At 42.1% G+C, this 26,127-nt stretch overlaps 1 protein-coding gene across 1 annotated transcript in view; it reads left to right on the top strand.

The window, feature by feature from the left end:
• Positions 1–9,755: 9,755 nt before the first annotated feature.
• The window catches only part of LOC115111533 (transmembrane protein 132C-like), a 211,391-nt gene continuing 195,019 nt past the window's right edge, over positions 9,756–26,127 (top strand). Inside the window, exon 1 of the mRNA XM_029637679.2 lies at positions 9,756–10,791. Coding sequence (XP_029493539.1) covers positions 10,716–10,791 — 76 coding nt within the window. The 5' untranslated portion in view covers positions 9,756–10,715. The remainder of the gene's footprint in view (positions 10,792–26,127) is intronic.

The raw sequence follows: 26,127 nt of genomic DNA, 5'->3' as shown, positions 1-26,127 counted from the left end.
TCCTGACTAGTCTCACAGTCCCTGCCGCTGAAAAACATCCCCACAGCATGATGCTGCCACCACCATGCTTCACCATAAGGACGGTGCCAGGTTTCCTCCAGACGTGATGCTTGGTATTCAGGCCAAAGAGTTCAATCTTGGTTTCATCAGACCAGAGAATCTTGTTTGTCATGGTCTGAGAGTCTTTTAGGTGCCTTTAGCAAACTCCAAGCGGGCTGCCATCTGCTTATTACTGAGGAGTGGCTTCCGTTTGGTCACTCTACCATAAAGGCCTGATTGGTGGAGTGCTGCAGAGACAGTTGTCCTTCTGGAAGGTTCTCCTATCTCCCCAGGGGAACTTGAGCTCTGTCAGAGTGACCATCGGGTTCTTGGTCACCTCCCTGACCAAGACCCTTCTCCCCTGATTGCTCAGTTTGGCTGGGTGGCCAGCTCTAGGACGAGTCTTGGTGGTTCCAAACTTCTTCCATTTAAGAATAATGAAGGCCGCTCTGTTCTTGGGGACCTTCAATGCTGCAGAAATGTTTAGGTACCCTTCCCCAGATCTGTGCCTCGACACAATCCTGTCTCGGAGCTCTACGGAAAATGTACTCGACCTCATAGCTTAGGTTTGTTCTGACATGCACTGTCAACTGTGAGACCTTATACAAACAGTTGTGTGCCTTTCCAAATCATGTCAATCAATTGAAATTACCACAGGTGGACTCCAATCAAATTGTAGAAACATCTCAAGGATGATCAATGGAAACAGGATGCACCTGAGCTCAATTTCGAGTCTCATAGCAAGGGTCTGAATACTTAAGTAAATAAGGTATTTCTGTTTTTAGCTTTTAATACATTTGCAAACATTTCTAAAAACCTGTTTCGCTTTGGTATTATGGGGTATTGTGTGTAGAATGATGAGGAAATGTCTTTATTTAATCCATTTTAGAATAAGGCTGTAGCGTATGTGGAAAAAGTCTGAATACTTTCCGAATGCACTGTATCTACCGTAGCTTTGATTGGATTTTGATTGGACAGTCAATATGTCACGGATCTCTCCGGAACTTTCATTACGCACACCTGTCCCCTGTTCCCGCTGATTAGTACTTGTATAAGCGTGCCCTTTGGTTTCCATTGGGCGGTCGATTATTGTTACAATGTCCGTTGGTGCGTGTGAGTACCTGTGCTGTGTGTTTTGGCTTTCATGCCGTTGTGGATTGCGCAGATGATTACGGGTCTCGTCCCGTGTGTTAATCATTTTACGCATGTGTTATTTAATCGAGGTACTCTTCACTCTTTTGTTTGGGTTTCAACCCTGTGTTTTTGTTTTTGTATGGTGTTTGTTTGGTCTTCGTCCCCTGCCTTTAACGGCACGCCGTAATTTGGGTTTAATAAAATCCCCTATTACGCATTCCTGCGCCTGTCTCCCAACCCTTCATACCAACATGACACAACATCATACTTTCAAAATCTTAGCTAGCAAGCTAGACAAGCAGTCATCATCATGAATCACATCGAGAATCTACTGGTAAATATTTTTCAATCCTTGTCATATGAAGAGAAATGATAGATTAAACGTATCAGTGCTCAGTGGCCATTGGACATAAACATTACCCAACAAGTTGGAAATTGCAAAGTCAACAATGAGTGGTTTGGAAAGAATCAGTGGCTAACTGGAAGCGTTGCAAAGCAATCGCTATTTTACTTCCCCTGCTATTCGTGGGAGAGGGTTTGTGATCCAAGTCTGGGTTTAAGGGTCTCTTTTCCAAGCTTAAAATGATAACCATTCACACACAACACCATAGGCCAGAAAAGGTTGAATACATTGGCCATGCAGCAGGACTTCTGCTGTTCAAAACATTTGGAAACACGGAACTAGGAAATCTCAGACTTCAGTGAGTTCAGGACAACTTTTAAAAAACGAGCTCCGACTGGGAAAATATATTTTGAACGGTCATCCAACTCGAAATTCCAAGTCAGGAACTCTTTCTAGTCTCTTTCTAGAGCTCTGACCTGAAGATCACTGATGTCATGATTTAACCTTGTTCACAGCACCATAAATCCAGAGAATGCCAGACGTTGATGAGAAAGTTTTATGACAAATTTCCTGTTTAAGTGAACATAGCACAATAGTGATAAAAAAATATCTAGTGTTTGCTGCTGCATTATTTATGTAATATGCCTGAAAGATATATATACTGTAGCTAAGAAAGTCATACTACGTGTCTGTTGTGTAGTAAGCTGTTAGTAGCCCATGTGCCTCACCCTAATAATTTTGTCCCTTTCCCCCTCATAACATAGCCTACTGTTCTGACTTGATGGTGCACCTGTAGCCTATAGCCTGTTTAGAGAAGTGTCATCGTCGAATATTGTAAGAAATTATAATTACAGACAATGAAAGCTCTTACAATATTCAACGTTGTCTGCGTATATGCCCCCTTCATTTATCCTACGGTTCTGACTTGGTGTACAGGGAGAATACTGTAAGAATGGCCCATGTTCTGAATTCTGTCACTGTACATTTCAAAAGTGCTGAACAAATATATTGACTACGTTCGTCCTAGCTCGCTCATTAATATCTCAGTCAAAATGACGTATTTACATACTAAAATCGCCACTGATGTTTTGGAATATTTGTAATCTGTACAGGCTTCTTCTTTTCACCCTGTCAATTAGGTTAGTATTGTGGAGTAACTTCAATGTTGAGCCATCCTCAGTTTTCTCCTATCAGAGCCATTAAACGTTGTAATTGTTTTAAAGTCACCGTTGGCCTCATGGTGAAATCCCTGAGCGGTTTCCTTCCTCCTTCCGCAGCTTAGTATATTTGTAGTGACTGGGTGTATTGATACACCATTCAAAGTGTATTTCATAACTTCACCTTGCTCAAAGGGATATTCAATGTCAGCTTTACTTCTTTTTTTATACCAATCTACCAATCTACCCTTCTTTGCGAGGCATTGGAAAAACGTCCTGGTCTTTGAGATTGAATCTGTGCTTGAAATTCACTGCTCGACTGTGGGACCTTACAGATAATTGTATGTGTGGGGTACAGAGATGAGGTGGTCATTCAAAAAGCATGGAAAACGATTATCATTGCACACAGAGTGAATCCATGCAACTTATTATATGACTTGTTAAGCACATTTTTACTTCTGAACTTATTTAGGCTTCCCATCACAAAGGGTTGAATACTTGACATTTTTATTAACTTGTAAATATTTCTAAAAACATAATTCCGCTTTGACATTATGGGATATTGTGTGTAGGCTAGTGACAAAAATCTACATTTAATCCATTTTAAATTCAGGCTGCAACACAAGAACATTTGGAAAATGTCAAAAACCTTTCTGAAGGTTCTCTACGTTCACACAGGACACCCAACATGTTCCCCTGCAAAAAGAAGCGCCCATTAATCTATTCTGAACAAAAATATAAACGCAACATGCAACAATTTCAACAATTTTACTGAGTTACAGTTCATATAAGGAAAACAGTCAAGCAACATATTTTTTTAATACGACAAAAATGAGTAGCCTACTCTGCTGACACTGACAAACAGATCAGTAAAAACGACCTTGTCTTAAGTGCAACCATCTAATCTTCGAAAAGGGGAGACACAAATTGTACAAAATTATCTCCATCTAGCCTGGAGGAGGAAATTATTGTCCCCCAATAAACTTCCCAGTGGTACTGATGCAGTAACAAAGACAGTGAATGTGTATGCCCTTACAGGGGGATATGGCTGATGCTCTCTGCAGGTGCCAATAAGATAGGATACTGTTCGCTAAATTGGAATTTAGATAACTAGAGACAGATTATAGTATTTTATTTATCTTATTTTTTCAGCAATAGCCACGTGCTTTCTAAGCATTTTTACCCCTACAATTGTATTTTGAAATATTGCGATTGTCCTTGGCCTATTTAATAGCTTTTTACTGACCGCTGAAACTCAGCAATCAGCTATTTGCTGAGCGCTCCCCAAACTGCATGCTTCAAACAATCCAAAGCTCAATTTTAAAAGAAGTGAATGATCCTCAGTGGCAGAATCATGCTCTCTGATGTAGTATTTTGAATGATTTTATTTATTTCTGTATCGGCACGAGTAATTACAGTATATAGCTAATTTTGGCAAAAGTACTTCAATTTACTTTAGGGGAAGCATATTGCATAAAACAGCTGACCGGAAGGCTTACAAGGCTGAGTTCAAATGTAGACATCAAATTCAAAGCAATCGGCGCACTGACTAAAAGGCTGACCGGCAAAGCAAACTGTCTGGCACTGTCTTTGCTCTCTGCTTTCTTAAGGTGAGAGAAAGGCACCAGGCTGGCAGCTTGTCTCCAAGCGATGACCGCATGGCCCTACAGCCAACCATCAAAATGCTAAACAGCCGTTGCATTTGAATTGGTATTGGAATCCAATTAGTCTACTTTTTTGTAGCCTACTTTTACATTTTGGTATTGAGCTAGGGTATGGGGACTGCCATACCCTGCCATACCCACAATGCCAGCTTATTTACCTCCTCCCTATAGTCTGACTCGTTGTTGTTGGTTGTCAGGCCTATATCCAAGCGTGTTGTCATCCTCAAACTTGATGAGGGAGTTGGTGACGTGCAAAGCCACACAGTCGTGGGTGAACAGGGAGCACAGCAGAGGGCTGACGACACACACTCCTGGGGGGGCCCTGTGTTAAGAGTCAGTGTGGAGGAGGTGTTGTTGACAATCCTCACAGTCTCTGGTCTGCCCTTCAGGAAGTCCAGGATCCAGTTGCCGAGGATAGTGTCCAGACCCAGGGCTCTGATCCTCAGCTCCATGTGGTGGGCAGGGGCACAGAGCTGCTTGTCAGACTAATGGAACAGTGGGTGGTGAGACACATGTGGTGCCTGATCCTTGAGAAAAGGGTATATACCAGCCTTGAAGCTCCCCCTGTGTCTTAACATTAACTCAGGCCCGGGACAACACATTGATATAGCTTGTGAACATCACAAATGACCAGTAAATGGGGTCACAATAGCTTTGTAAACACAATCTCCTGATGTTCTTCCGTATATGTTCAGTTATCCAAAATAGATACATACTGTATTTGAAGATTGACCTCGGCTACAGTATATTCTTTAAGCTTGCCCACTTTGTGGTTTCATAGAAACAAACATAGACCATTTTGGTGTCATAAAAACATACCAAAACCAAATAGAGGGGACATGTTATGTTCACCTTCGAAGAGATAGCAGTTCAAAGGTGGCAGCCATGTGTCTGATGTCGATAAATTACCTTCATTTGGTGGTTTTTGTTTTGTTTCTCCCAACACATTTTCAGCTGGATTGTGAAAAGAAGGGAGCAGAAAAAGAGAGAAGATAACTGCAATTCCAGTCCTATACCACCTGCCGGTAAATTGGCTCCTTATTACATTTAGGCCACATCTATCAATAAATGGAATGGTATCGAAATGTCTTTGTTGGCCACAAATCGTTGGCAATAGATCCGGTCTCTCCTGAAACAAGGCAGTCATTTATTTGGTCCACAGTTCCTCCTTGGGTGAGACGAAGTAGAACACAAGACTTGTATTTGTTCCCTCAGTGATAGATGTGCCCCCGCTGAACCTTTGATTACCAGCAGTAAAGTAGGAATCCATTAGACAATCATTTAGTGCTGCTGGGGCACCTTCGGATTCTCCCTCTTTCATCAACTGGTGCTACCAGGGAGGCCAGAGACACAGAGAAGACTAATGCCATACCCAGCAAACCGAGAGTGTTACCAGGACATAAGGTAAGTTCTAATCAGGTTATGTAAAGCTGAGAGTCATTTTCTAGAGGGCAATGCATTAAAGTTAAGAATAAATGTGAATGAGGAATATAATATGAATATGTAATGAATTAAATATGAGTCAAATGTTCTACATTCAAATTAAACTATTTGCTCATACACCTTTTATAGCCACAGACTGTATACCATTGCAAGGTAATAGAGTGCCCTTGGCAAGATGAAGGTAGTGGCAGACTGAAATGGTAATCAAGTGAGGGGGAGATTTGGGAAGGTCTCCCCAGTGCTTGGCACTCTGAGCAGTGGATTTATCAGTCCAGTAAGTCTTTACGCAATATCCTCTTGTGCTTGCAGCATATTGAAGAGAAAAGAATCTGGGTGGAAATGATCAGCTGTATGAAAGGTCAGGGAAAGTTAAGCATGCCCTAAGCAGGTCATGACTCTTCTTCCCTGATAAGAAATAACTGCCCATGTAAGGCAGAATGAGGAAAAAAGATAACCTTGTCCCATTTGTCCTATTGAAATTGCTGAACTGTCACTCAAAATGAGAGTCAGTCAACTGGCTTGATCAAAACTCTCTCAGGGGGAGATATTTGGTACCTAAAGCTGTGCTTATTGAGAAGTTGCATAATAATTGTGCAATTGTTTTTGCAGAATGCAGTGACAGATTAGATTTTTCATGTTCATCTGGCTAGGAAATGTTTACAACATTAACCATAGACATGGCCAGCCCACTTCAGGTCTGTATGTTATTTGAAATAGAAGATGTTATTTTGTGCTGTGTCTAAGTGAGTCATATTTGCTTTAAAGGTTAGGCAACAAGAACAAATCAACAGGAGAGGAGCAGTAGCATAACACACCCTCCTGTGACTTACTGAGGGCCATAGGAAGGTCACTTTATTCTTCCCCTGTGGGCATCTTCCTGGCACACAGAGTGAAGATAATAAGTAAATACAATTTTAATGGCCTTCACTCTGAATAGGTGGCTGTAATCTGCACAGGCTCAAGGTGTACTGGGCACCAAAGGAGACAGGGAATAGTCTGCAGTGCCAGTGGTTATTATTAGCGCTATCATAGATCAGATAGAGGAGGAGAATGAAGTGTGATGATGAATTTGGGGCTCCTGTCAACTTCTGTGGGGCTGTCAGGGCCAGTAGGCAAGGGAGCCTGGCTAAGGTCATGGATAAAGGATGCCACCTCAGGGTGGCCCCAAGGGAACTACTCACTACATTACACATATAAAGGGGGAATATATTGCAACTCTGAACTAAAGGTCAGAGGGGGGAACAAAAGTTTCTGTTCACACATGGAGTCACTAAGATTCGTCCCTAAGAGTCAGGTAATTCCCAAAAGTACATAGGGTGATTTATTAATACATTTATTAATAGAATGCTTATTCAATGTCTTTATCTACAAATCTCTCTTAGGTTCCTTTGTCTTCAAACCTCCCCATCCATCTTCATTTCACGTTCCCTTACATCAGTCTGAAGTAAATTGATGTGGTGTGCAGCTGCTGCCAATGTCCATGTTAAAAACCGAACCACATGTACAAAAACATTCCCTTAACCAATAGACCTGAATACTAATATACTTAGCAGATGTGGGTCTATGGGGAGTTAAAGGTGTATTATTGTGTTTCAAAATGACTTGCAGCCACAGACCGTGTAACCCTAGACATTGAGGCCCAGTCTGGAGCATATGAAAACCTTCAGAAGTAGAATAGATCTCAGTGTAGAATTGGCTTCCAGGGCTCAGTGGGGCCCAGATGCACATGTGCTGCCTCTGGGCTGGCGCCAGCTTTCATGTGAATAACATGCCAGTTCACCATTACTGCTGAAATACATTTTTGTGAGCCAATGCTTTCTCCTTCCAACTCTTTTAATGTTTTTCACAGATGTTCGAGAGTGAATTTGTTTCCCTCCCAGAGATCACATTTCATACATTCAGATGGAACCAAAACATTGGTTCCACGTGTGGAGGGATGGAATTTGAGATAGAACCTGAAAGCATAATAAACAGCATAAAAACAATTATAGTGTGCGAGCATTGTAGAACGAGTATAGCTGATTGAAATGCAGTGGTGGTGCCAACTGTACATCAATGCTGGTCAATGGATCCTAGATATGTGAAAACCATCACAAGGTACTGAGGATGCCAGGATATGCTCAGCTTGAGCTCACTCTATTCTGACTTGCATCTGAATTAGATAGCAGATTGATCGAAGTACAGTACAATCGAGACTTTTATGATATGGGTCTGTTTCATGTTGAATGTATCTTTCCTACCTACGGACAGAATAGATGCAGGCTGCCCTGTGGATGTTATCCTCACCTCGTATATTGGGCTTGAAAAGAGACATCAGAGCACTCAGAAAGAGCGAACATGAAATGTATCCTGGAAGAACATGAAAAGAACGACTGAACTAGGCAGATTATAATTGCATTTAGTGCTCATATTCAATAGGATTTTGCTTGGGATTCTCCTTGTCATTCAAAGCAGGCAACATACTTCCCATTATGAATTCAACTGTATGGTTTTCAAAATGTAATTAATCATCTGATGAGAGCAAGCTGACGCACACTTCATGTCTGTGTGTGATAGAACATGTTGTTGAATCAATGGCACTACTGATTGAGGGTTAGTCCCTGTCATGTAGAATTGATTTTGAGCATGACAAAATAGATGGGTTTATGATGTGTTTGTGTCTTGGTGGCATTTCGGTCACTCTGAATGCTGGCAGGATACAGTTTAACCTATTCAGGTTGATCTTCAAAGTATAGCGACAATGTCACATCATGCAAGATGCCCTGGCAGTGATGATCAGAATATATGGGTTAGATTGATTCATGTTGGCTACCTTGACTTTTTTTTAAATTAAGGTTATAATTAACTGTCCTGTAGTTAAGGTATTGCAGTTGACAATATGTTAGCACTGGTAATAACGGTCTATATCATGAAATGCACGAAGTTAATACATCTATGAACAGTTGTATTCTAAGGATGCACAGGCCGGTCTCACGTTGGGTCTCCGACTATAGTGACTACAGTTGGCTAGATGGAGAGGCTCTGTCTGCCTCTTTCAATGTGTCATCAGCTCCGTACATAAAATTTAAAAAAAACATTTATTGTAGTCCACATGGTGTCGCTGTTGCCTGTCAATCAGCATAATCTTGAGAAGTGGACAGGATTTTAGATTGAGAAGAACAATTGAATATGCCCAATGTGAGAATCCTGAACCGTTTGGCAACATGCATGGTAAATTTCCTTTTGAATATTAGTTTGTAAGAAATGTGTTAGATATGGTAACAACCCGTTTCCTAAATATCTGCACTCTAGGCTAGAGCTTGGCTACTGCGTGAAGAAGAAACAAGACAAACCTGTAGCCTAGCCAGTTGTCAAGTTGTCATTTATATAAATGTCAAAGTAATTCTCACATATTTTTCAAGGCTCTCGAGAGGTCAGATTGGAAGAGATACTTCTGCAGCCCAAAGTCGACATAAGACAGAGAGAATACAAAACCACACGTAATTGTTGCGATTTGAGCGTTTTGCCCCACGTTAGATTCTTACCCAGGTAGCCTGGGCCTATAGGCTATCCAACTACAAAAATATATATTTCCTATAGCCTAAGCAGCAGTAGCAGAGTTATGTGTATCCAGATTGTTTGGAAAATGTAATAGCAGGACCATTTGTGAGTGCGCTAAAGTTTCTAAATGCTTTGCGTAAAATGCACAATAGGCTTTGCGTAAAATGCACATATATCTATGGGACGCCTGATCACTGCCGGTTGTGATACAGTCCGGGATTGAACCAAGGTCTGTAGTGACGCCTCTAGCAGTGAGATGCAGTGCCTTCGACCGCTGCCTCACTCGGGAGGCCAAATGTTCAACATTTTAAGTGCGTGCGTGGGGTGCTGAGCAGTCGGTCCGCCTTTACTCCACACTACACGCCCCCTAGACCAGCATTTTCCAATACAAGTTGTGATTTGTGTTCAATTCCCTCTTATTTTTATACAAAGGATGTTGACGATGTGCATTATGCCAGGAGGATGGATTTAAGAGGGCGGAGTGTCAGGTCTTTATAGCTTGGGTATATCTGCAGCGGGGCACATGGATACAAGCGGATACAAATGCAAATAAGTATTTCATACTGCATAGTCAGCGGCCACATGGAGTGCCGAAGTTTGATAAAAACCGGATATAAAACAACAACTAACTGACCGCTATGTTGTACTGTATCCGACATGGAATGAATCTTTGTTCCCGCTGTAAATAACATGTATTGGAGTTAGCCGACGCGTGATTTGAAACATTTATTTTTCGACGGGTGACAGGACATCTGAAGAACTATATGAAAACACTTTCTTGTGCATTTCTATCACACCGTGAGTCTTTTGCAGCCAAAGTATAATTGATTCTCAGTGAAATTCTTGAGGTTCGACGATAAGAGCTATTAAGCATCGCCAAGAAACTTCACATCGGTCTGCAAACGATGCAGAGGAGACAGGGATGACAATCTGGTGAAGACAGCGGATTTAAAATCCAGTCATATAATCCCTATGTAAAAATTGTATTTTTGTGACACCGGCTTCCATGGTTATTTTTCATGATCCCATGTAGCAGAAGAAAACCAATAGGCTACTAATACTATTTTGTCGATAGGTAACGCTAAAGTCACCGTGCGTTATTCAGTTATCTGGAAAGCAATGTGCATGTAAACTGCAACTTTTAACAACTCTTTTTACGACTTAATATTTACTACATATTGCCACGTTTTCATTTACATTCTATATTCAGAAATGGTCACCTTTTGCTGAAGGCTGTTCACATTGGATTATAGAAACGGGCATGCCTTTTTGGAACTTAATAAACTATCCATTTGGATGGTCAGTGGACATTTGTAAAAATCCAGAGGTCAGTTTTGATGCAGCCAAGTCTATGATTTGAATCCCTTTTGACTTATCCATTATCACTAAATCTAAATGGATTTTTTTCAAGAGGCGAACAGAAACATGTTGCATCTCCATGCTCTACAATCAATCATGGTACTTTTAGGGGGTAAGTGTAACATTATTTTAAACCATGTGTTTTGTGACCAATGCACACATGCAACTCATCTTAGCTCTATGATTTTGATATTTGAAGAATTTAATATTTTATTCATTCTGGGATGCTTAAGCTTTACAATTGTGTTTTATGTTTCTCTTATTATAAACATCATTTTATGGGGTGTTCATCTAGTGAATTGGGTCGTACCACCAATACTGTGCCTTTTGAGATGTGTAACTTGGTGAAAAACCCCCCATTAGATTTCACTTAATTTTAACATTCTATCATAAAGAGAACACGTTCAACTTAATAAAGAACATGCTTTCCAACCTCAAGAAGTTTTAAATAAAAAAATGACAATAGTAAGTGCCTATTAAGTGCCAAATAAAATAACAGGGTTGACCTTAACAGGGTTGATCATTTCATCTTAAAGCAGTTGTTAATTATTTTACAACATGTTAATATAAGGTTCCTCACCCTGAAAGTAGTCATTTTAACCCATTGAAAGTAGTCATTTTAACCCACATTTTAACCCATTGTTCGGTTTTCTTTAAACAACCACTGCAAACTTTAGCTAAATATAGCCACCGCCAGCTAAACATCTATGGTAGTAATAGTGAACATTTGATTTGGCCATTTAAAAAATAACATGAGTTGATTATTTTGGGGGGTTACAGGGGATGTCATGCCCTGTCGTTTCCATAGCTTTTTAGCGGCTAAAGTTAGCTAAAGATTGTAGTGTCTGTTTAAAGAAAACCGAACCATGGATTACTGGCCCACAGCCTACTGTCAGGGAAGGGAACCATCTAACATCATGTTGTAAAGTAGTGAACTACTCCTTTAAATCAGTCAGAAATCCCCTTCTGACAGGGGAACTGGAAGCTTGTTTATGTGCAACAGGGAGGGGCAATCAAATGCACGCTTTAAAAAAAAAAATGAAATTGTTAAAACATTTCTAGCCTGTCTATGTATGGGTAACAGTATTGACGTGTTATGCTTGACCAACTCAGTTTTCCACCCACAAAACATCAGAAAAAGGCCCAAAATAGTAGAACCAGCTCACCTGCTTTTACTCTATGATTGGATTATTAGCTTAGATGTTCAATGTTTCGTATGAAATAATTATTTGAAAAGGAATAGTTTCCCCATATTAAAATGAGTTCAGTTCAGAGTTGACCTTTAAAATGAGGGACAGGTTTTTCTTTCTTTTTTCACTTTCAAATAAATCACTAATGACATTTAAATACATACTTTGTCAAAGCAACAAAATAACTAGGGCTTTCTAATGATGGTGAAAACAATGGTGATGATGGTGACATGTGGTGAAGTGTTTGGGATAAGTGGGTTAAAATCATTCTGGAAGTCAAGAGGGTGCATGTCAAAATTGTGCATTTTTGCACTTTAGCAAGTCTTTATTCAGATTGATTGAATTCTACATGTGGTCTGTATTAAAGGGCACGTCAATACATTTAAAAGGCTTTTAAAATTCAAGATTTGTGCACAATTTATAATTGAAATATCAAAGGAACGCAAAAGGCACTCATTTCGTAGAAGGACCCAATTATAGTTGACCAATGTTACCGCCTCACACGGATAGCTTCCTCATGGGAGTCTTTCAACATAATTCTTAAGGCTAAGTGCTTACAACAGAAATTCAAGAACCAACTGATTTTCTGTCAGCATCAACAGTTCTCTACACTCCATTCTCAAACCCAGCTACATGTGACAGATGTAGGGTTGGGCGGTATCTAGATTTTCATACCGTTATACCGTTTCTGTACCATACTGGGATGTACGGGATTACCGGAAGTGCAGACAAGGGGAGTTATAAAAAATTAAAATAATATACAGTACCAGCCAAGTTTGGACACCTACTCATCCAAGGGTTTTTCCTTATTTTTCCTATTTTCTACATTGCCTTGATGACAGCTTTGCACACTCTTTGCATTCTCTCAAACAGAGAGAAGGAAGGAAGCTCTTGAAGGAGTTCCCACATTATGTTCAGCACTTGTTGTCTGCTTTTCCTCCACTCTGCGATCCAACTCATCTGAAACCATCTCAATTGGGTTGAGGTCAGATGATTGTGGAGGCCAGGCCATCTGATGCAGCACTCCATCACTCTCCTTCTTGGTCAAATAGCCCTTATACAGCCTGGAGGTGTGTTGGGTCATTGTCCTGTTGAAAAACACATGATTGTCCCACAAAGTGCAAACCAGATGGGATGGAGTATCGCTGCAGAATACTGTGGTAGCCATGCTGGTTAAGTGTGCCGTGAATTATAAATAAATCACTGACAATGTCACCAGCAAAGCACCCCCACACCATCACACCTCCTCCTCCATGCTTCGCGGTGGGAACCACACATGCAGAAATAATACGTTCACCTACTCGGCGTCTCACAATAACACAGCGGTTGGAAGCAAATATCGCAAATTTGGACTCATCAGACCAAAGGACAGATTTCTACCAGTTAATGTCTCTTCTTCTTATTGGTGTCCTTTAGTAGTGGTTTCTTTGCAGCAATTTGACCATTTAAAAAAAAATATTATTTTTTTCACCTTTATTTAACCAGGTAAGCTAGTTGAGAACAATATCTCATTTGCAACTGCGACCTGGCCAAGATAGTGTAGCAATTAGACACATACAACAACACAGAGTTACACATGGAATAAACAAAACATACAGTCAATAATACAGTAGAACAAAATAAAACAAAAAGTCTATATACAGTGAGTGCAAATGAGGTAAGTTAAGGAAATAAATATGCCATGGTGGCGAAGTAATTACAATATAGCAATTAAACACTGGAATGGTAGATCGGCAGAAGATGAATGTGCAGGTAGAGATACTGGGGTGCAAAGGAGCAAAATTAATTAATTAATAAATACCAGTATGGGGATGAGGTAGGTAGATAGATGGGCTGTTTACAGATGGTCTATGTGCAGTGATCTGTAAACTGCTCTGACAGCTGGTGCTTAAAGCTAGTGAGGGAGATGTGAGTCTCCAGCTTCAGAGATTTTTGCAATTCGTTCCAGTCATGGGCAGCAGAGAACTGGAAGGAAAGACAACCAAAGGAGGAATTGGCTTTGGGGGTGACCAGTCAGATCTACCTGCTGGAGCGCGTGCTACGAGTGGGTGCTGCTATGGTGACCAGTGAGCTGAGATAAGGCGGGGCTTTACCTAGCAGAGAAGAGTAGATAACCTGTAGCCAGTGGATTTGGCAACGAGTATGAAGCGAGGGCCAACCAACGAGAGCGCACAGGTCGCAATGGTGGGTAGTGTATGGGGCTTTGGTGACAAAACGGATGGCACTGTGATAGAGTGCATCCAGTTTGTTGAGTAAAGTGTTGGAGGCTATTTTATAGATGACATCACCGAAGTCGTGGATCGGTAGGATGGTCAGTTTTACGAGGGTATGTTTGGCAGCATGAGTGAAGGATGCTTTGTTGCGATATAGGAAGCCGATTCTAGATTTAATTTTGGATTGGAGATGCTTAATGTGAGTCTGGAAGGAGAGTTTACAGTCTAACCAGACACCCAGGTATTTGTAGTTGTCAACATGTTCTAAGTCAGAGCCGTCCAGAGTAGTGACGCTGGACGGACGAGCAGGTGCGGGCAGTGATCGATTGAATAGCATGCATTTAGTTTTACTTGCGTTTAAGAGCAGTTGGAGGCCACGGAAGGAGAGTTGTATGGCATTGAAGCTCGTCTGGAGGTTAGTTAGCACAGTGTCCAAGGAGGGGCCAGAAGTATACAGAATGGTGTCGTCTGCGTAGCGGTGGATCAGAGAATCACCAGCAGCAAGAGCAACATCATTGATGTATACAGAAAAGAGAGTCGGCCCGAGAATTGAACCCTGTGGCACACCCATAGAGACTGTCAGAGGTCCGGACAACAGTCCCTCCGATTTGACACACTGAACTCTATCAGAGAAGTAGTTGGTAAACCAGGCGATGCAATCATTTGAGAAACCAAGGCTGTCGAGTCTGCCAATAAGAATGTTGTGATTGACAGAGTCTAAAGCCTTGGCCAGGTCGATGAACACGTCTGCACAGTAATGTGTCTTATCGATGGCGGTTATGATGTCGTTTAGAACCTTGAGCGTGGCTGAGATGCACCCATGACCAGCTCTGAAACCAGATTGCATAGCGGAGAAGGATGGTGGGATTCGAAATGGTCAGTAATCTGTTTGTTAACTTGGCTTTCGAAGTTCTTAGAAAGACAGGGTAGGATAGATATCGGTCTGTAGCAGTTTGGGTCTAGTGTCACCCCTTTGAAGAGAGCCTGATTCATGCCGTCTCCTCTGAACAGTTGATGTTGAGATGTCTGTTACTTGAACTCTGTGAAGCATTTATTTGGACTGCAATCCGAGGTGCAGTTAACTCTAATGAATTTAACCTCTGCAGCAGAGGTAACTCTGGGTCTTCCTTTCCTGTGGCGGTCCTCATGAGAGCCATTTTCATCATAGCGATTGATGGTTTTTGCGACTGCACTTGAAGAAACATTCAAAGTTCTTGACATTTTCAGAATTGACTGACTGTCATCTCTTAAAGTAATGATGGAATGTCATTTCTCTTTGCTTATTTGAGCTGTTCTTGCTGTAATATGGACTTCGTTTTTAGCCAAATAGGGCTATCTTCTATATACCACCCTTATACAACTGATTGGCACAAACACATTAAGAAGAAAATAAATCCACAAATGAACTTTTAAGAAGGCACACCTGTTAATTTAAATGCATTCCAGGTGACTACCTCATGAAGCTGGTTGAGAGAATGCCAAGAGCGTGCAAAGCTGTCAAGGCAAAGGATAGCTACTTTGAAGATTCTAAAATCTAACATATATTTTGATTTGTTTAACACTTTTTTGGTCACTACATGATTCCATGACTGTTACTTCATAGTTTTGCTGTCTTCACTATTATTCTACTATGTAGAAAATAGTAAAAATAAAGAATCTCTGGAATGAGTAGGTGTGTTCAAACTTTTGACTGGTACTGTATATATAATATATGTGTATGTCTGTACGACACACAAATAGAAACGCAACATGGAACAATTTCAAAGATTTTACAGAGTTACAGTTAATTTAAGTTAATCAGTTAATTGAAATTAAGTCATTAGGCCCTAATCTATGGATTTCACATGACTGGGAAAACAGATATGCATCAGTTGGTCACAGATACTTAAAAAAAGGTAAGAGCGTGGATCAGAAAAACAGCCAGTATCTGGTGTGACAACCATTTGCCTCATGCAGGCTGTAGTTTGTAGCCTGTGGAATGTTGTCCCACTCCTCTTCAATAGCTGTGCGATGTTGCAGGACACTGGCGGGAAATGGAACACACTGTCGTACACGTCAATCCAGAGCATACAAAACATGCTCAATGGGTGACATGTCTGGTGAGTATGCAGGCCATGGAAGAACTGACTGATGCCGCGAGAGTGTGCGACTCCCAATAGATAAGCTTGGAGATGCATGCTATGGAGCAATCTAAATTAAACACAACCCACACACCACAGGATGTTGGTAGCACCTTAATTGGGGAGAATGGGCTCGTGGTAATGAACGGAGTGGAATCAGTGGAATGGTATAAATTACATTAAACCATGGTTTCCAGGTGTTTGATGGCATTCCATTTGCTGCGTTCCGGACATTATTATGAGCCGTTCTCCCCTCAGCAGACTCCTCTGCTACACACAGAGGCCAGGCGAAAACAGACACACCATGCACAGCCGGGGCTGGGCAGACCAAACCAAGCACACCATGCACAGCCTGGGCTGAGCAGACCAAACCAAGCACACCATGCATAGCCGGGGCTGAGCAGACCAAGCCAAGCACACCATGCATAGCTGGGGCTGAGCAGACCAAACCAAGCACACCATGCATAGCCGGGGCTGGGCAGACCAAACCAAGCACACCATGCATAGCCGGGGCTGAGCAGACCAAACCAAGCACACCATGCACAGCCGGGGCTGAGCAGACCAAACCAAGCACACCATGCATAGCCGGGGCTGGGCAGACCAAACCAAGCACACCATGCACAGCCGGGGACGGGCAGACCAAACCAAGCACATCATGCACAGCCGGGGACGGGCAGACCAAACCAAGCACATCATGCACAGCCGGGGACGGGGACAGGCAGACCAAACCAAGCAAATCATGCACAGCTGGGGACGGGGACGGGCAGACCAAACCAAGCAAATCATGCACAGCCGGGGACGGGCAGACCAAACCAAGCAAATCATGCACAGCCGGGGACGGGGACGGGCAGACCAAACCAAGCACATCATGCACAGCCGGGGACGGGGACGGGCAGACCAAACCAAGCATATCATGCACAGCCGGGGATGGGGACGGGCAGACCAAACCAAGCACATCATGCACAGCCGGGGACGGGGACGGGCAGACCAAACCAAGCACATCATGCGGGGACGGGCAGACCAAACCAAGCATATCATGCACAGCCGGGGACGGGCAGACCAAATCAAGCAAATTATGCACAGCCAGGGACGGGGACGGGCAGACCAAACCAAGCACATCATGCACAGCCGGGGACGGGCAGACCAAATCAAGCAAATCATGCACAGCCAGGGACGGGGACGGGCAGACCAAACCATGCACAGCCGGGGACGGGCAGACCAAACCAAGCACATCATGCACAGCCGGGGACGGGCAGACCAAATCAAGCAAATCATGCACAGCCAGGGACGGGGACGGGCAGACCAAACCAAGCATATCATGCACAGCCGGGGACGGGCAGACCAAATCAAGCAAATCATGCACAGCCAGGGACGGGGACGGGCAGACCAAACCAAGCACATCATGCACAGCCGGGGACGGGCAGACCAAACCAAGCACATCATGCACAGCCGGGGACGGGCAGACCAAACCAAGCACATCATGCACAGCTGGAGGAGGCTGTGTCTTTTAATTACATTTTTCTGATCCTTGCTAATAATTGGAGGCAGACACAGCATTAACAGCATTCTGAGTGTCAGTACATAATTAAATAGGCTAATTCACTTTCACCAAAATATATTTGCATTCACAAATCTAAATAGTGTTCATCAGGCTTCCATGAGATGAGAACATTGTGTAGAGAAATGTTGGGAGTCTGTGAATGCTTGTATGGTATATCTACATCCTAGTCTGGGTAACCAGATCAAGAAAAATGCATGCTTTTAGATAAATAGCCTAGACCTTTTTCACTTCCCAATCTCTGGTGCTCTCGGATTTGATGTACAAAAGGATACATAAGACATGGGAATGTATCATCATGGCAGAGCAGGGACGTTGCTGTTACTGTTTCAAGTGTTTGGTTACTTTTTCACTGACATTGTAACTGAAGGATTAGTAACCATAGCAGCACAGCACCACTCTAAGGCCTCTGTCTGTGGATCACTGCCAGTAGTGGGTGATGATGGTAATAATGGCAAGAGGACTGTTGTTTTGTTTCTGAAGTATTTTGAGTGAGATTTTTGCTGGGGTTGTGAGGATTTGTACGCAACTCAGAGGGCGAGAGAGGGAGACGGAATAGGTTCGAATTCCATTAAACAGGGTTGCCTTGGGTAGACATCATAGGGTTTTTTATATTTGGTTTGTTTTTAGTACCATCCTTCAGCGCCACCCAACCCCTCCCATCTATCTCTGAACATCATCCAGTTTTGATTTCAATTTGCCATGTATTTTAAACTGTTGTGATGTTTCACAAATGTTCTGAACCTTTCTATTCTCATAGATTCTACATATTGTGTCACAGATGATTCATTTTATATTCTAACAATGGATAGGTAGTTGAGCATGAAAATGAAATTAACTGTCTGGTGCACTTAAAATTGTGATTGAGGCTTTCAAATTAGCGGCAGACAGATCGTAAAAGAAGCAGACAGTGATGCACTAAATTATTCAGCGATACATTAACATCTTCATACATTTTGCATCCAATTTGAATCACATTGTAATCATTTTCTCTGGCTAATCGTCTGTTATCCTTGGGTTCATTCATTCTCAGTGTTCTGTAGAGGCCCCATCACATTTGTGTTAGAGGGGGCCCTGGGGTGAGGAGGGGAGGAGAGAATGCAGGAGCAGATAGTGGTGTAGAGGGGAAGGTCGTGCTCCGTGCCAAATCAACCTCTTCTGCACGGAGCCCACAGAGCTCTGTGTTGCGCTGGACGCTGTGACTGCCAGGGCGCCCCTGACTCACTGATGCCACACGGCCATGACAGGACTGCCCAGGAGTCACAGGCCCCTGGCACACCAAGGACAGGGCAACTGCTGTGTAGGATCAAACAGCTTAGACAGGACGGGAGGGTAGAACAGCCACGTAGGCCACCATTTTGTTGGCTAGAAATTAACAGGACCAGTGCACAAACACGGTTTCTGACTGAGTGTGGACTCAGTGGTTTTGATGTTCTTTGTTTAAAATAAGTGTAGACGATATGAACATTCACTCAGTGGAGTTAATGAAGACGAACCAGTTCCTGTGTGAAAGGCAGATGTACTGATTGAGCTCCGAGTGGCCATTACCTCCACTCTGATTAGGAGCAGAGGATTATGGCACGTTGATTGGAGACACAGAAACACTCAGGCTTTCCAATTACACTCAGAACCTCACTCCTAGTTACAGTTCTGTTCCTCAGGCCATTTACATGACTGATTAGAGTTGGACACAAACACAATCAATCAGTGAGTCTATTTCTTCTGTAGTTTCAACAGGTCACATAATGCAATTCTCAATAAAAGCTGGTGTACAGCACATAAAAAGCAGAGGATGTTTTAACATTGACCACACAGCCACCAGTGAACGGACAGAGAATGTATGGGGCAGATAGATGGTGTGAGTCATGGTTTCATATATCCCAGCCCAGTGAGTAAACCCCTCCACTGCACCACTCTGATCCAAATCAGAGGGAGATGGCAGAGGCTAGAGGGGGCCTGTTTTGGCAGGAGAGGAGAGCGATATGATTTAAAGTCTTGTAAAATCGCCTACTAAAACAACCTTCAATGTAAGGGTTATCTGAGGGTCCGTGTTTGGTTTGACATCGAATCTTCAAGCACAAGAGTAGCAGATATAGTAGTGTCCTGTCTATTATCTTTAATAATTTGTTATTCTTATCTCTTTTTTTCAGTTATTTACTTAAAACTGCATTGTTGGTTAAGGGCTTGTAAGTAGGCACGTGACAAATAGAATGTGATTTGATTTGATCCAATAAAGCAGCCATGTCCATCCATTTCGCTGTTGTCTCCCTGTACAGGTCCTGCCCAAATACCCTTTCTGTCCATTACCACAGACTGACATTTTGATTAAAGTCCAACAATAAATAAAAAAAGGTGCATTCCATCACAGATAATGATACCATGTAGAAGGAGCTTTTGTATTTGCTGAAGTCAACAAAGAATATTAACTGTGTATAAAATGTGATCCAAATATCTGGCATTATCAATATTCAACATGATAAACAAATCTACAAATCTACTTGGAAGATCTCCAGCCTGAGAATGAGAAATGCACTAGGCTAACCTTTTTGTTTCTAAATGCTCTCTGACTCACTCATCCCCAGCTCTCAGTAACAGCCTCACTCTGAATGACAGAGAGGTGTCAAGACTCCACACTTAACATAATCCTGACAGTCTATACACCTCACCACAAAGAAGTAAATGGCCCTTGAGAATATACACCTGTCATTGCCTCTTCTAATGCATTTAGCTCTGATTCCTCCAATAGATGCTGACAGTTACTCACAGAGACTTCACTCTGATGGTCTGTAAACCTTCGTCCATCCACCTCTGCATAATTGTTTCATTCCGAAAAAGAGATTCAAAACAAATGTGCATGCCAAAGATGGATCTATCCAGCAGAGATGCATTTTTGGGGAGAACAATTCAGATATCTATACAGCTTGCCTTGAAAATTCAGCAGGGTTGATGGGTAGACACCATACGATTTATACCAAGATGTAAATCATCTTTCAGTGTCACAGATTATGCATTTTTATATTCTAACAATGGATAGGTAGTGGATCATGAAAATGAAATTAACTGGATGGTTCACTTAAAATTGGGATAGAGGCAGTCAAATTAGAGACAGACAGATTGTAAAAGAAGCCGACAGTGTATGCAATGAAGCGTACAGGTTAACTTTAAATGCCTCCAAGCGCAACATGTTGCATTAATATCTAATATCATGTTGTGCTGGTTTAGTATTTTCTCCAGGGCTGTCCGCAACTGTAATAACATCTCTAGTAATGCAGTAATGAAAACATAATACCTTTGCTGCGTCAAAGTCATTTTAAATACCTCATAATTAGACACGTTTCAAATTTAGCTGAATGTTTTTTTTTCTTCTGTATGTTGGACATAGACACCAACAGTCAGATCTGTCCTATGTACAGTAGGAAACCAGCCAAGCAAAACTTCAACATGAGTACAGAACATCTTCTTTATAAAGAAACTGGGCAGTAAGTAGCCAGTGATAATGTGATTATCCCAATTCTGAGTGTTTGCCTTCTACAGTCAGTAATGAGTTGGGTGGTCCCACCCCACACAGTAATGAGAGCCCAGTTGTGAATGTTGCATGGTAAACCATAGCTTTGAACCCAGACAGATTGACAAGCCGGAGGTCCTCTGTTTTGACCTCACAAGGCTGGAGAAGGGAGAAAGCACAAACACTGAATCAACAGGTTGTATTTGGCGTACGTGATTTGATTGTAATTCCTCATTCTATGGGTGAATCATATGAGAGTGGATATCACACTCATAGTATACTCAACAAAATTATAAACACAGCATGCAAGAATTTCAAAGATTTTTCTGAGTTACAGTTCATATAAGGCAATTGAAATACATTTGTTAGGCCCTAATATATGGATTTCATATGACTGGGCAGGGGCGCAGCCATGGGTGGGCCTGGGAGGGCACCCCAGACCCCCCGGGCCTACGCACTGGAGAGCCAGGCCAACCCACAAAGGGCTTTATTACAGACAAAACTACTCCCCCGCACCCCCCTCCTCCCCTCTGACAACCCCGCAAGTGAAGAAGCCGGATGTGGCGTGTCCTGGGCTAGCATGGTTTGCGGTTGTGAGGCCGGTTGGATGTACTGACAAATTCTCTAAAATGACATTAGAGGCTGGCTTATGGTAGAGAAATGAACAGTCCATTTCATGGCAACAGATCTGGTGGACATCCTGCAGTCAGCATGCCAATTGCATGTTCCCTCAAATCTTGAGACATCTGTGGCATTGTGTTGTGTGACAAAACTGCACATTTTAGAGTGGTCTTTTATTGTCCGCAGCACAAGGTGCACCTTTGTAATGATCATGCTGTTTAATCAGCTTCTTGATATATCACACCTGTCAGGTGAATGGATTATCTTAACAAAGGATCATATGCTCACTAACAGGGATGCTTTTTGTGCGTATGGAACATTTCTGGGGGCTTTTATTTCAGCTCATGAAATATGGGACCAGCACTTTACGTTGCGTTTATATTTTTGTTCAATGTATACAGTGCATTCGGAAAGTATTCAGACCATTCCCCCTTTACACATTTTGTTACGTTTCAGACTTATTCTAAAATTGATTACATTAGTCTTTTCCTCATCAATCTACACACAACACCTCATAATGACAAAGTGAAAATAGGTTTTGACCTTAAACATAAGTATTCAGACCCTTTGCTATGAGACTTGAAATTGAGCTCAGATGCTTCCTGTTTCCATTGATCATCCAAAGAGATGTTTCTACAACTTGATTTGAGTCCACCTGTGGTAAATTCAATTGATTGGATATGATTTGGAAAGGCACAAACCTGTCTATATAAGGTCCCACAGTTGACAATGCATGTCAGAGCAAAAACCAAGCCATGAGGTTGAAGGAACTGTCCGTAGAGCTCCGAGACAGGATTGTGTCAAGGCACAGATCTGGAGAAGGGTACCAAAAAATGTCTGCAGCATTGAAGGTCTCCAAGAACACAGTGGCCTTCATTGTTCTTAAATGGAAGATGTTTGGAACCACCAAGACTTTTCCTAGAGCTGACCGTTCGGCCAAACTGAGCAATCGGGGGAGAAGGGCCTTGGTCAGAGAAGTGACCAAGAACCCTGATGGCCACTCTGACAGAGCTCCAGAGTTTGTCTGTTAAGATGGGTCAAACTTACAGAAGGACAACCATATCTACAGAACTCCACCAATAATGCCTTTATTTTAGAGTGGCCAGACATAAGCCACTCCTCAGTGAAAGGCCATGACCGCCTGCTTGGAGTCTGTCAAAAGGCACCTAAAGGACTCTCAGACCATGAAAACAAGATTCTCTGGTCTGATGAAACCAAGATTGAATTCTTTGGCCTGAATGCCAAGTCTCATGTCTGGAGGAAACCTGGCACCATCCCTACAGAGAAGCATGGTGGTAGCAGCACCTTGCTGTGGGGATGTTTTTTCAGCAGCAGGGACTGGGAGACTAGTCAGGTTTGAGGGAAAGATGAACAGAGCAAAGTACAGAGAGATCCTTGATGAAAACCTGCTCCGCAGCGCTCAGGACCTCAGACTGGGGCGAAGGTTCACCTTCCAACAGGACAGCAACCCTAACCACACAGCCAAGACAACACATGAGTGGCTTTGGGACAAGTCTCTGAATGTCCTTGAGTGGCCCAGCCAGATTCTGGACTTGAACACGATTGAACATCTCTGGAGAGACCTGATAATAGCTGTGTAGCGACGCTCCCCATCTAACCTGACAGAGCTTGAGAGGATCTGCAGAGAAGAATGGGGGAAACTCCTCAAATATAGCTGTGCCAAGCTTGTAGCGTCATACCCAAGAAGACTCTAAGCTGTAATCACTGCTAAAGGTGCTTCAACAAAGTACTGAGTAAAGGGTCTGAATACTTACAGTACCAGTCAAAAGTTAGGACACGCCTACTCATTCAAAGGTTTTTCTTTATTTTGACTATTTTCTACGTTTTTGAATAATAGTGAAGACATCAACACTTTGAAATAACACATGGAATCATGTAGTAACCATAAAATAGATTCTTCAAAGTAGCCACCCTTTGCCTTGATGACAGCTTTGCACACTCTTGGCATTTGGCCAGAGCAAGGAGTCTGGGTAGCCAGGCAAGGTTATTCAGTCACAGTAGCTGAAGGAGGAGACCGCATGGTTTGTGTGCCTATGATGCCAAATGTAGACTATCCATGCTTGATCCCGAATTGCATCTGGATGAGAGGTAGGGATGGAAGATGGGTATTTCTCCTAGCCAGCAGTCCCATTGGGACACCGTTCAGTAGTTTTCAATTAAAAGAGGGGTGAGGTTGAGAAACATTTTACAGTTTGAATTTTGGGGAGATATGAGAAAATTAATTTCATTAAATAAAAAAAAAGAATGGGTATGTTTAGCCCTTATAAATGACTGTTTTATGAGGTAGCAATTTGCCTATTCTGAATGTACTATCTTACAGTAGGATTCAATATATTGAGTCAGTGCTTTTCCTCCCATTCCATTTATGTTTTCTGTGTGTGCGCTGTAATTAATGTGCATAACCTCCAACAAATGTGCACACACACAAATTGTCTGCCTGCCTGCCTGCCTGTGCCTCCCTCCCTCCCTCACAGATCTATGAGCTGAGCCGGAAAGCTGTTTTTCTTCATTAATAGTGGAAATGCAATCTATGAAACATTTTCGTCAAATCAGTAAAAATGTATAGTTTCCAACTACAGTAATAACTTGCTTAAACATATACAATAAATACAGACCTAAAATGGTCTCGCCACACCCACACCGTGGTGAAAAAGGCGCAACAGCACCTCCACAACCTCAGGCGGATGAAGAAATTAAGAATGGCCCCTTAGACCTTCACTGATGGGCTGGCGAATAAACCGAACGTCTAGCAATTAAAATGTTGCGAGTTTGAATCTCATCAAGGATAACTTTTCAACTTCTTAAAAGTTTTTAGATTCTTTGCAACTACTTATCATGTTAGTTAACCCTAACCTTAATCATTTACCCAACTCCTAACCTTAACCCTAACCCCTAGCCTTGCTAACGTTAGCCAGCTAGCTGTTTACATTTACTTTGTTGACCACCATTGGAGTAAAACAAGTTTATATTTTGGGTTATGATGGTGTACAACAGAACTAAGTTCGAGGCATTGTAAGTTAAATTCTTCAAGAGTCAATGGGTACATTCATTTATAAGTCCAAAAATGTATGTAGCAACTGCTGATTGCCCCTTTAAAACTACAAGGGAACATCCTGGTATTGCAGTGATTGGCAATGCTCTATCTCAAGTTTTTGTGACTCAAAGAGGCTATAGGTCCTCATTATGAGCAATAGTATTGGAGCATCTCACATCATTGATGATAATATTCACTGCTTTTTTACTTCTTGTTTTTAACTTTAGCTTTACCATGAAAAGCTCCATGGTTGTGGAATGGGAGAGATAACGGCATTGTCCCGGTAGCATTCCTCAAGACTAGATTGCTTGACTGTCCAGCTTGGCAGTCAGGCAAGAGGGCTTTGAAAATAAAATGTGCTCAGCATTGCCCTTCGCACAAATATTTATTTTTTACTTAAGAGACATTGTCTGAAGCAAGATAGCACATTGCTTTTCCTTGTGATCTAGTCTGAAATAGAATACTCCCTCTCCCCTTGTTGTGTCCTTAATGGCTTTCTTCTCCTGGAAAAAAATAGAGCTACTTGGTTCCCACTGACAGCTTTTGGGTTTAACCACAGATTTAGAGCCAGTCCATCTGGAGCCGCAGCAAAGGTTATTTTAAAAAGGAAAGAGCCACAGTGAGGTGAATGCACACTTCCTCTTTAGATAGATTATTCTACCGCATTTTCAATAATGGGTTATGAAAATAAATAATTTAAGGCTATTTGTATGTTTTGTAATGGCTTTCGCATTCAAGACCTACTGTATCTGTGGATTTTTTTCCTCAAAGGATTGCAATATTTCCATAGATACATAACTAAGATAGTAAGGTTCTGTTTTCAGTAAATGCCAAATTAGCAGAAACTATGAAAAGACGGATTAAGCCAGGAGTAACGTCTAGTAGAAAAAGTGATTTTCTGGTCTGGTTCCCTTCATAGAAATGCAGTGTTGTCATGTTGTAGAATGTATTGTCCGGTAATATGGGTGACCCTGGGAAAGGTTTACCAATATATTTAGGAGGGTAGAAGGGCCTGTGTGAATGTAAAATAATACTGAGCTACCATGCTGCACTGGCTTTTAATGCACCAGCTCACTATTTTAAAAGCTTGCGTTCCTTCACCTGCCTTCCTTCATCAGCTACAGTACAGCCACAGTACCTGGTTAGTAAGAAACTCAAGTCATATGAAACAAATTATGAAAGGAAT

This window comes from Oncorhynchus nerka, linkage group LG27 (genome assembly GCF_034236695.1).
Source record: "Oncorhynchus nerka isolate Pitt River linkage group LG27, Oner_Uvic_2.0, whole genome shotgun sequence".
Taxonomy (NCBI): domain Eukaryota; kingdom Metazoa; phylum Chordata; class Actinopteri; order Salmoniformes; family Salmonidae; genus Oncorhynchus; species Oncorhynchus nerka.
The sequence above is the reverse complement of the archived record's forward strand: the minus strand, read 5'-3'. Positions and strand labels throughout refer to the sequence as shown.